General features: G+C 41.0%; 1 protein-coding gene across 2 annotated transcripts in view; it reads right to left on the minus strand.

The window, feature by feature from the left end:
• Nucleotides 1–365: 365 nt before the first annotated feature.
• The window catches only part of CADM3 (cell adhesion molecule 3), a 456,473-nt gene continuing 444,001 nt past the window's right edge, over nt 366–12,837 (minus strand). The window contains exons 8-10 of one of the 2 annotated variants that reach the window (XM_073567238.1): nt 7,927–7,947; nt 4,294–4,419; nt 366–1,795 (exon numbers count right to left, since the gene is read on the minus strand). In XM_073567238.1, coding sequence (XP_073423339.1) covers nt 1,677–1,795; nt 4,294–4,419; nt 7,927–7,947 — 266 coding nt within the window. In that variant the 3' untranslated portion in view covers nt 366–1,676. The remainder of the gene's footprint in view (nt 1,796–4,293; nt 4,420–7,926; nt 7,948–12,837) is intronic. The other variant, XM_073567239.1, reaches the window with a different exon arrangement.

A 12,837-nucleotide genomic window follows, 5' to 3' on the forward strand; every position in this document is an offset into this window, starting at 1 on the left:
TTGTGTGCTAAGCCTTTTGAAGACCAAGTCTATCAACCTTCATAATGAGTCTACATCCTGTCTAAGATGCCACGGTTGGGTCAGGTGGATCACCTTATCACATGATGGCATCACCAACTTCACATTTCTCCCAAAAGACTAAGACACCAGAGGGAACATGTTTTATCACTTTTTAGTCAAGTTCGGCACATTGCTAACGTTGGGTTATGTTGGTTGTATCAACAATTTTTGAGCGTTTTTTGAGCTATCAGGTCACTTCTAAATTTTCTAAAATATAAGTAAATGTTCACATATACAAATAGGTATCCAAAATAAGTGGCATAAATGACGTAAAAAGTACAAAATGATGGACAACGCAACAGTGACACAGCGAAAAAAATAATAATTTATGCCAAGCCTGGTACATACATAGTATGACATATTACAGAGATTTATTGGTTAATATCGGTAACTCTGTCAAATGAATGACGCTGTAAGCTTTGTGAAAAATGAAGTCCACGTTGGTAAAACAAGAAGTCACCTGATGACGCATTCAAGTGGTAAATATAATAGGTATGGTGCTTCATAAGTGATTAAATACCACCTATCCAATGGCGATAACTGGGTTGAAACTGGGATTCTATTGCTGACTGCTAACCAATCAAATAGCTCCAACCGTATGACCGTCTTCCCATACTGGAGGGTTATTGATTTATCACTTTCCATACCCTACTATACCATACCATGCTGTTCCATTAAGACCTGGGGTATTGACATAGGATCAAAAAGAAAAAAAAAACTGAAAACATTATGACACTAAGGAAATAACACTGTGCCTCTTCTTTAATTCTGTACGAAACCGAGACCCTGATTAGCATAAGCCAACTCGGTTAGGGACACTGACCTGCCTCGAAACTGGGAATTAACTGGCGCTTCCCATTTTCTTATCCCCTCTCCAGTAGCCAACATTTAATGTTGTTGAGTGCCAAAAACGTCACTTTCTCAGCTAAAACTGATCGGGTAAGGGGCATCGGTTACAAAAAAAAAAATGTTAACCCTCCAAACTATCCGATACTCCACAACCTTGACATAGGAGTCATAAATCATACAAGTTTACAGGTCTTAAAATGGAAGCGTTAATTGTGGCACCTTATAAATGTCTCCCTATGTATTCCTGACGGATAACACTCCTTCCTAGAAAAAATCTTTCCTACCAGTTTAATTTACCCAGAAATAAAAATAAAAAACACTAAATATTTTATATATACTTTCCCATCCTCCCGCTTGACCCGCCCAACATTCCAAAGTAAAAAAAAAAAACGAAAGGATAAAACTTTATACACATAAATGAAAATAAACCGAAAATATCTTAACTCACGATTATTATTTGTTAGAATAGTGCGTTCACCGAAGATATGTAGATTTAAGCAAGCAATTTTTATCTTTTTTAGGAGTTTTTAGTAATAACTTTTATACAAGTTTGTTTTTAGAAGCACTTTCTCTCCCGATCACTGTCCCTTTCTCTCCCGTCCCCCTCCATCTCCTTGCTGTATAGCCCTGGTAGAGAGAAAGAGAGAGTCGTCCACGTCAGATATTCCGAACATTGGTTTCAATTTTTTTCTGTCGCTGCTGTTTTATGTTGTTATTTTATGTTGATCTTGCTGCCGTTGTCACATTATTAGGAGAAGGTGTAGAGCTTATATGAAATATTCCTTTTTATCATCGGACCCTCCTTGTCCGCCTTCTGCGTTGATGATGGCGGTGTCTGCGTCGGGGGCATCATCTGATCCTTTGGCTTCGTGAGTGAGATAGGTCCCTGAAAATGGACAAATAGACAAGACTGCAACATCACCGTTATCATCCTCACATCTTCTTAGCAGAGAAAGAGAGATAAAGTGTGTGCTACATGCTGGTATCCAACGGGTAACGATTCTCCTTGCAGAGAGTGACATGTCAAGCCTGACATACCAAGCTGAGGAGGCTTTAAAGCCTTGCAATGCTCTTCTGGGAAATTAAATATGCAAATTGTCTCTTTAGAGAGGAAGAGGACTAGAATCAGGGCCCATATCACCTTCCGGTGCACCCGGACAAGTGCCGGGGCCCTGAACAAGTGGGAGGCCCACTCGCTGTCAGGGACACCGATGCGCTATGGGGCCAAATTGTTTGCAATACTTACCTCTCCTAGTTCCCCGCTGCCCGCAGGTCCTGTCTCTTCTGCATCTTGTGACTCAGTGACGTCTCAAGGTAGAGGGCGTGATGATGTCACCATAGCGCACCCTCTGTCCTGAGCAGTGCAGTGAGGCAGAAGTTGCTGAAGAGACAGGACTGGGGTATTACAAGGGGCCCATTATTCTGTATGGAGAAACATATGGGGCCCATTATTCTGTATGGAGCATTACATGGGGCCCATTATATACTGTATTATATGAGGCCCATTCTGTATGGAGCAATATATGGGGCCCATTATTCTGTATGAAGAATTTTGTGAGACCCAATTTGTATGGATCTAAATATGGGGACCATTACTGTAGATGGGGCCCATTCTGTACGGATCAATTTATGGGGCCCATTATTATGTATGGATCAATATATGTGTCCCATTCTGTATGGAGCATTATATGGGGCCCATTCTGTATGGAGAATTATATGGGGCCCATTATTCAGTATGAAGCATTGTATGGAGTTCATTATTCTGTATGTAGTATTATATGGAGTCCATTATTCTGTATGAAGCATTATATGGAGTCTATTTTTCTGTATGGAGCATTAGCTGGAGTCCATTATTCTGTATGGAGCATTATATGAGATCCATTATTTTGTATTGAGCATTATATGAGGTCCATTTTTCTGTATGGAGCAATATATGGGGCTCATTATACCCTATTGAGGACTATGTGATGCCCATTATACTGTATGAAGGACTATGTGGTGCCCATAATACTATATGGAGGACTATACTGTCTGGTCTAAAATGAAATCTTTTGAATCCTCCCCAGGTCATGCACTGTGCGCTGCGAGGATTCTCCGGTTTCTGAGCTATTATAGAATTTATAATAGATATCACTCATATAAAGAAAGAAATAAGTGAAATATTTGGCATTGTACTATACCTATATTTCTTTGCCATATCTGTGCATCATGAATCGTGATATGTGTTAAATGAGCCCACTAAGTCTCTTTTGCTTGGGGCCCACGAAAACCTGTAGCCTGCCCTGACTAGAACTCTAGTGCCACGTATTGGAAGTAGCATTCCTAAAAGTCAATATTGATTTCTTTAACGAGCCTTGTCACATGACGTAAGATAAAAGTCAAACTGGAATCTAAATTTGTAGACACGGTGTTTCAGGGGATTGCCCCTCATCAGTGCAAAGTGTGAGATCTGGTTTGGCTGGATGAGAGGGGTCTGACCCAGATCCAAGGGGTATCGTTTCTCCTTGCGGAGAGTGACAAGTCAAGCCTGACTTACCAAAAGTCTCCTTACAATGTGCGCCCCATGGCACGTTTTCCTCTATCTTGAGAGCGAAACGTGCCTTGGGGCAGCAGGGATAGCACACACTGGTGATCATCTAATGTAAGTGCTACGTTCAATTATTATTTTATCACACTGCTTGTCTGCTTGGATAGCGAAGGAAAAGTGTATCCCAGGGTATCAGAGCTTTTAAAGTCAGGCAGATTATTTGAATTGCTGTTTGGATTAGTGAGTGCTGTCATCATAGAATCATAGAATCGTACAGTTGGAAGGGACCTCCTGGGCCATCTGGTCCAACCCCCTGCTCAAAGCAAGATTCACTAAATCATCCCAGACAGATGTCTGTCCAGCCTCTGAAGACTTCTATTGAAGAACTCACCACCTCTCGTGGCAGCCTGTTCCACTCATTGATCACTCTAACTGTGATAAATATAACATGTGTATATTTGTGTAATGTCCCTACTCTGAGGACAGCAGCCTCAGTCTTATTGTATGCTTTTATTTATATTTTTTATGTTATTCTACGGTATGTTATTCTATTTAAGTAAAAATTATTTTTATGGGTTCTTCTTCATGTGCTAGATTCTCTACAGACCAGCCATCTTGATCCTTGCTAGAAGGCTAAATAAGGTTGTGAATGGTCCAAGCTAATCTAAGAAGTTTTAGACCTTGAAGAAGAAAGTGTAGGATCTTTGTGAGGTTCCCACAGTATTTTACTGCTCTTTTAAATGAGAACCCCAAAGTGTGTAGTTTTTTTATCAGTCAAGTATTTTTTTCTTACTGTATAAACATAAAGTGACTATCATGTAATAAGGGTGCAACAGAACCTCTATGGTGGACCTTACCTTTGTGTCTGATCAGGTAGCGTCCCAAGACAATAAGCAGACAGAAAAGCAGGAAGGCGATGACTGCTACCACTCCTCCAATAACTGCATGGTCAATGCTTGACTGTGAGGGAATGGGGCTGGGGTCTGGTGAGAGCCAGGTTGAGAAGATAATCAAGGGTTCCACAAAGGAGGACAGCAAAAGAAGTAGGACATAATTGAAGGACGGAAGGGGGAGACAACAAAATAAAAGCAGAGGTTAACATTTTTAAATATTGGAAAGAAAGTAGCAGTAAAGTCAGAAAAAAATTAAAACATAAGAAAAAGTTGCAATAAGCTTAAAAAAGCATGTTCTGTATATGGAGCAGCGTAGTCAAAACAATAGGGAATTTATGCGACACAGAGAAATGTACGCTGGTTAGCTGAAGTGTTCTCTACAGACAGGTTAATATTTCACCACTTTGATGGTTTGTAATGACCGAGCCAGTAGTCTAAAAAGTCCTGGTTTGGCCCACCTGTTGCTGGGCAGGGAACTAACTTCAGGAGGCATTGGCTTGAGAAGTGCTTTATCACACCCAGAGCACTTCACACCTCATTTGCATACAAATGAATTTGCTGATTTCTTGGAAATGCAGCAACAGATAAAAGATATAAAGGTGTCAATGGATTAAGCCTTCAAAGATGGGGTTAATCTTACTAACAGATAAACTTTAAAGATGGCCTCTAGCATAAGCTCAAAGACTAAAAATAAGAGTTACACAAGTGGTCAAAATTGTTGGTACCCCTCGTTTAATGACAGAAAAACCCACAATGGTAACAGAAATAACTTGAATCTGACAAAAGTAATAATACATAAAAAATCTATGAAAAGAAACAAATGAAAGTCAGACATTGCTTTTCAACCATGCTTCCACAGAATTTAAAAAAAATAAAACTCATGAAATAGGCCTGGACAGAAATGATGGCACCCCTGAAAATAATGTGAAAAAGGGACATGTTAAATCAAGGTGTGTCCACTAATTAGCATCACAGGTGTCTACAATCTTGGAATCAGTGAGTGGGCCTGTATAGAGGGCAACATATACTCAGTGTACTGTTAGGTGACATGGTGTGTATCACACTCAACATGGACCACAGCAAGTGAAGGAAAGAGTTGTCTCAGGAGATTAGAAAGAAAATTATAGACAAACATGTTAAAGGTAAAAGTTATAAGACCATCTCCAAGCAGCTTGATGTTCCTGTGACTACAATTGCACATATTACTCAGAAATTTAAGCTCCATGGGACTGTAGCGAACCTCCCTGGATGTGGCCGCAAGAGGAAAATTGATGACAAATCAAAGAGACGGATAATACGAATGGTAACAAAAGAGCCCAGAAAAACTTCTAAACAGATTAAAGGTGAACTTCAAGCTCAAGGAATATCAGTGTCAGATCGCACCACCCGTAGTTGTATGAGGCAAAGTGGACTTCATGGGAGACGACCAAGGAGGACACCATTGTTGAAAAAAATCATAAAAGATCCAGACTGGAATTTGCCAAACTACATGTTGACAAGTCACAAAGCTTCTGGGAGAATGTCCTATGGACAAATGAGACAAAAATGAAACTTTTGGGCAAGGCACATCAGCTCTATGCTCACAGATGGAAAAATTAAGCATATCAAGAAAAGTACACTGTCCCTACTGTGAAACATGGAGGAGGCTTTGTTATGTTCTGGGGCTGCTATACTGTATCTGGCACAGGGTGTCTAGAATCAGTGCAGGGTACAATGAAATCTCGAGACTATCAAAGGATTCTAGAGAGAAATGTGCTGCCCAGTGTCAGAAAGCTTGATCTCAGTCGCAGGTTATGGGTCTTGCAACAGGATAATGACCTAAAACATACAGTTAAAAACACCCAAGAATGGCTAAGAGGAAAACATTGGACTATTCTGAAGTGGCCTTCTATGAGCCCTGACCTAAATCCTATTGAGCATCTTTGGAAAGAGCTGAAACATGCTGTCTGGAAAAGGCATCTTTCAAACATGAGATAACTGGAGCAGTTTACTCTTGAGGAGTGGGACAAAACACCTGTCGAGAGGTGTAGAAGTCTTATTGACAGTTACAGGAATCTTTTGATTGTAGTGATTGCCTCAAAAGGTTGTGCAAAAAAATATTAAGTTAAGGGTACCATCATTTCTGTCCAGACCTATTTCATGAGTTTTATTTTTTTTTAAATTCTGTGGAAGCATGGTTGAAAAGCAATGTCTGACTTTCATTTGTTCATGTTCATAGATTTTTTATTTATTTTTACTTTTGTCAGATTTAAGTTATTTCTGTCACTATTGTGGGTTTTTCTGTCATTACACGAGGGGTACCAACAATTTTGACCTGTAATCCCAAAAATTCATAGTCTCAAGCTTCTCTCAAGCTACATGAATTGTCCGTATGCTACAAGTAACACAAAGAGAATTTAAATTAAAAAAAATATAAATTTATTATTATAAATTATTGTTTATTTATAAACAAATAAATAATAAAATATATATTATAAAATGTTATATACAGTATATATATATATAATTTTTTTAGTTTTTTTTCCTGGTCAAATAGCTCTCAATGGTCCAAAAGGAGATGTTCTCCAGCACCAAAGGAAAGTAGTTAAAGGGAATCTGTCACCCTTTTTTTGGACTATGAGCTGCCGGCACCGACATCAGGGGCTTATCTACAGCATTCTGTAATGCTGTAGATAAGCCTCCAATGTAACCTGAAAGATAAGAAAAAAGAGTTAGATTATACTCACCCCGGCGTCCGGTCCAGTCCGATGGGTGTCGCCGTCCGGTCTGGCGCCTTCCATCTTCATACGATGCCGTCCTCTTCTTCCCTTCCTGTCGTGGCTCCGGCGCAGGCGCACTGCTCTGCCCTGTTGAGGCAGAGCAGAATACTGCAGTGCGCAGGCTCCGGACCTCTCCTGGCACCTGCGTACTGCAGGACTCTGCTCTGCCCTCAGCAGGGCAGAGCAGTGCGCCTGAGCCGGAGCCATGACAGGAAGGGAAGAAGAGGACGGCATCGTATGAAGATGGGAGGCGTCGGACTAGACTGCGGCACCAATCGGACCGGACGCCAGGGTGAGTATAATCTAACTCTTTTTTCTTATATTTCAGGTTAAATCAGGAGCTTATCTACAGCATTACAGAATGCTGTAGATAAGCCTCTGATGTCGGTGCTGGCAGCTCATAGTCCAAAAAAAGGGTGAGATTCCCTTTAAAACTTAGCCTTCAATCATATAGGATAAAAAAGGCAGAATCTGCACATATTAAAAAAAACCCATAGTGCTAATGCGTTTTGGATTGAAAAACCCATAATCATGGAGTGTTATGCCCAAAACGCGTTAGCATTATATTTTTCTTTAACATGTAAATATTCTGCCAACTTTCTTTTGGTGCTGGAGAACATCTCCTTTTGGACGACTGAGATCTATATCAAAGAGCGTCAATGAGTGAGAGAGAGTAAGATATTAATGCGAACGGTGGTCAACTCAACATTTCCCATTTTTAGGCCGTGTAAAGGAAACGTAATTCATATATGACTTTTAAAGCCTTAATGGAAGAGAGCTTTCCGAAATCATGCAAAAGCTAAGAGTGAATACCGGGCCCCTAAGAAATAATGGATACCTTGGTAAAATGTCTGGGATTCTGCAGTGGGATGGGAGGTCAGTATGGTTGACGTCAGGCAGCAGGCAACATAATGGAGAATACAAAATGGAGAAAGCAACGGGAGGGAAAAATGAGAGACGATAAAATGACAAGCAATGGATTCAGCGGCAGACAATACATTGGTCGCAGCCATTAAAAGCAATCTGAACTTGTCGGTGGCGGTGTAGTCACCAGACGACAAGAAACGTTGCCCTTGGACAACTCTGATTTGCATGCATTTACATGGCGGACGATGAATAATACACTATAAAACATTCAGCCAGACATAGTAAAGCATATCTTTGTGAACAGACATTTTATAGTGATGACGTCATTATTATAACATATTTTATAATAATACCTTCCTACGGACAACCATGCGGACAAAATAAAAAAAATAGAAAAAAAATAATATTGGACTACATGAGCTATTGTCATGAGAATCGGACTCCTTGAACCAATCAGACAAAAAGGCCAGCCTCATGTTCTCCGCGGAATAGGGGTTGCTATTGTGAAGACAGAGAAAAATTCATTATTCTAAGTCTTTGTTGTTTACCCTCACGAAAGCTTCAAAGGCTTATATGTACGGCACAGCTCATTTAGTTTTAGATTTTAATTTCTTTTTGATCTGCGCTTCTCCGTGTAGTTGACAAACAAGACTGAAGCCTGACAATAGATCTGGCACGGACAAGTCTGTCTCGCGTCAAAGGAGTCAACAATACAAGTCTTCCACCTATTCTTCAATGGGGAAATCAACGAGATGTGTGGCTTCTTTATAACCGAAAATTCACATTTTTCAGGTCGGTGGTTATAAATAGATGAAACTACATTTCCCACCCACGTAATCCATGCATTTGTACTCTGTAGGAAGCCAGAAAAGCTGATAAGACTCATGAACATTTCACATGGAAGCTGTGGAGTTTATGAAATTTGCTGAGTAAATATGGGCCATTGTTAAACTGCTGCGAGGAAATGCGGAAGAGGAACATGGTTCGATGTTTAAGGACACACTGTGCCGTTCCTATCTCATATATGAGTAATAATCATGATGTGAATCATTCCTCAAGAAAAAAAAGAGGTCCTCGGCTACTTTTGGTTACCCACAGAGTGTTGTATTAGAAAACGCAATGACTAGATTAAGATAATTTAAAGTACTAAACAGCGTGATATCCTTATTATTGAGGGATAACAGCGCTCTCATATCTGATAAGTATACATTTAGTTGGGCCTCCACAGGAAGGCATCTTGTTTGAAGACATCTGGGTACTTGGACATCAAGATACCGGTGGCACCATATGAGATTTAGAAGAATATTTTCATAGTAAGAAGCATTAAAAAGTACTTGATGTCAAGAATTTTGGATTAACCGCTGCATTCCATATCTCGTCATACAGGATCTAGTCCTTGGAGTGAGAAATCAAAGACTCAATGGAAAACCATATTAGGAGATAACTATGAAGAAAACTGTGAACTCATTTTATCTCAATATTCAGATTGCTGGCCCCTCCATGGGAAGGTATCTAGTTCATGAACAATCCTGATCTTAAAAAAGCCATTTGAAACATATGATAAATGTTGGCTGAAATGGCCAATTTGGACAATCACGAATGATCATTGGCTGCTTTGGTGAAATAGATGATTGTTTTCTTCAACTAATGCCCAACCAATGAACCATTGGTGTCATTCAAAACACCGATCCTGCATTTTGCATTTTTTTAGGGTATTGATACGCACTGGCTTCATCATCAGCTACAAAAGTCTAACACCTCAAAGAGATAATGGCATCATGTCTTTCAAAATTTGTTTGTGTCCTGATGTTTTAAAATGTTCCTCTCCTTGGGGTAGGTTTCTCGATTTAGAGGAAGGCTGCTCTCTTTGGGAAGGCTCCTCTATTCAGGGGAAGTCTTCTCTACTTGGGGGAGGCTCATCTATTCAGGGGAAATCTTCTCTACTTGGGTGAGGCTCCTCTATTCGGGGGGAAGACTTTTCTCATTGGTTAAGGCTCCTCTATTCAGGGGAAGTCTTCTCTCCTTGGGGGAGACCTCCTCTATTTGGGGGAAGACTTCTCTACCTGATGAAAGTCTCCTTCACTCAGGACCACCCTCGATGAACCCCAAAAAATTCTACTAATTTGAATGTCTGCTAAGTTATTCTCCAGTTTCATCCTCTGTAGGGCAGCTTTCTGACTGCTAATGGCTTCCTCAAAGTGGCTCCTTTCTGAAAAGGTCTTCCACTTTAAAGAAGTTAAAAAATTCTTATTTTTGAGAAACAAAGCCTCTCATGTTTAGAGGCTGTCTCCTGTAATGCCACTTAGCTGGAGAACCTAAAATCGAGCTCCTTTCAAAGTCTTAGTGTTGGATCTGAAGTCAATTTATAAAATGAGGTTATTTCTTAAACATAGAAGAATGTCAGCCCCAGGTACCACATACTATGCTAATGGTTGCTTCACTGTGGAGGCTTAAACCAGTGTCACTATAAATTCCAGCATAATAACCAACACAATCCTTTCACATTAAAAAGCCATTTTCCGATGGCGCTCTCCCTTACATTTCTGGCATTGATTTTCTGGAGGGGGCAGAAATAACTCTTTAAATTAAACAATTGTTGGACAAATTAAATTCTAAAAGCAGTCGCAGGGAAGTGTTATTAATCGATGCCAACTTCTTGCTGTTTAATACACAAACGTATTCAAAGAAAAGAGGTTTTATTCTCTTGATTAGCAGCGAAACGGGAAACTGAGCTGGAGGAAATTGATTAGGTCCGTATGATGATCGCTGCTCAGCTTGTAATTAGAAGAATCAGGGAGATAGGATGGAGGAGCCCGGGTCTGATCTAATGGGATTTTTGTTTTGGTTTGATAACCCAAATGGGTTCCTTTATCAAGCCAAAACACAACGGGAAAGCAGCGATACACATTACTTCGGCGGGAGACTAGGGCTAGACATTTAGTGGCGTGTACGCATGTGTTTGATTAAAGACGGCGTTAGTTCATGACATCTCAGATCCAGTACAAGGATGGGAATGAAAAATGGAACTTAATTAGAAATAATTTGTTATATCACCCAATTACAAGCCACATTAACCACCATGTCTGTGGTCTTTATAGTTAGTTTTACTGATCACTAAATTTGGTCTTTTAATTACAGTAATTCTTAAAGCTCTGGTTTACCATAGTGTGTCCATACCGCTATATCTATATGGCCCCTTTACTGTACCCTGTTTACTTCATTCCCTATATACATTATTTCAATACTAAAACTATGAGAACTTCTTGTAATGTAGCATGGATTCACTGCTGGATACCACTCGAAGGGAGTCTGTCAGCAGAAAATGACTGTTCAAACCAAGCACAGGCGATCGGTTCAAAACATTTAAATACCTCTTTGTGTACTTCCTTCCATCTATATCTGCCTTTCTCTGGCTTCTGCAAAGCCAGAATGGGAAATTAAAGGGGTGGTCTGAAGGCAAAGGTTTTTTCCCTATTTATTTATAATCTAAGCTTTTTTCTATTATACTTGCTTTAAAAATTCTCTACTGTTACCTAACTACACTATGTAACTCCTTTCGTATTTTTTTCTCTATTTACTGTCTGATGACGATACATTTGCATATCTCCATTGCATGCTGGGATACTCAAAGCGTCAATAGAGCAGGGGGAGAGGCTGCGGTAATTGTCACAGCCTCTGACCCTCCCTACAATGAAGCGTCATCATGGGGGAGGGACTGCGGTCACTGTCACAATCCCTGACCCTCCCTACAACGAAACGTCATCAGGGGGAGAGGGTACGGTCACTGTCACAGCCCTTGATCCTCCCTAAAATGAAGCATCATCAGGGGGCAGAGGCTGCGGTCATTGTCACAGCCGCGGCCCCTCGATGAAATGAAGAATCATCGGGGGGACTGCGGTCATTGTCACAGCCCCGGTCCCTTAACTGATATGAAGCATCATCAGGGGCAGAGGCTGCGGTCACTGTCACAGCCCTTGACCTTGTATTCCTACGGCCGCCGGGGGTAGCCTCCTTGGTTGCACCAGTACTCACTGTTGTGAATTCGCTTTCTGGCCTACCTCTGGTTACTAGTGAAGGCAGTGGAGCTGGTTATATTGATAAAGGGCTCGCGAGTTCTCTTCCCGGGCTCCCTCTGGTGGTTACTGGAGGTAGTGGAGCTGATCTAATTAACAGAGGCCTGCCACCTGATAATGAGGAGGATGACTGGAGAGCTTGAGTTTCTGACTAGATTTGAGACAGCCGACTCCCTCTATCCCTGCTGGTGATTTTTCCTGCCTCCTGAGGTCTTAGTTTCCAGCTCAGTCCCTGCATGCTCAAGCTAACTGTTCTTTTCCTACTGTTCACATTTGATTTGGTTTTGTCTATTTCAGTTTTGTGTGGTCAGCCAGCCCCGGCTGGGGCTGTGCTGAATTTCCATCCTTATGTTACTGTTTGTGCCAGTTTGTTTTTGTCCCTTATTAGATTGGCCTCTTTTTGCTCTGCTTTCAGAATATACCAGAGTGCTGATATAGTGGGCGAAGTCTAGTGACTTCAGTATTTTTCTATCAGACGTGTTGGGCATTTTTTGCAGGGTTTTTTGCGTGATTGCAGACAGTGTCTTTCCTTTCCTGTCCTGTCTAGTTAGTGTGGGCCCCATCGTTTGCTCAGTCTATTTTCCTACCTGCGTTTGTGTTCTCATCTTGTCTCACCGACAATATATGTTTGGGGGCTATCTATTCCTTTGGGGTCTGCTCTGGGGCAGTTTAGATTTCCCCTTTCTTGCTCTAGGCTTATTTAGTTCTCCGGCTGTGTTGAGGCTTCTAGAATCATCGTAGGTACGCTCCACGGCTACTGCTAGTTGTGTGGATAGGATCAGGGGTCTGCAATCCGCTTAGTTAGCAAC

This window comes from Dendrobates tinctorius, unplaced genomic scaffold (genome assembly GCF_039654945.1).
Source record: "Dendrobates tinctorius isolate UK_male_01 unplaced genomic scaffold, ASM3965494v1 ptg000019l, whole genome shotgun sequence".
Lineage (NCBI taxonomy): Eukaryota > Metazoa > Chordata > Amphibia > Anura > Dendrobatidae > Dendrobates > Dendrobates tinctorius.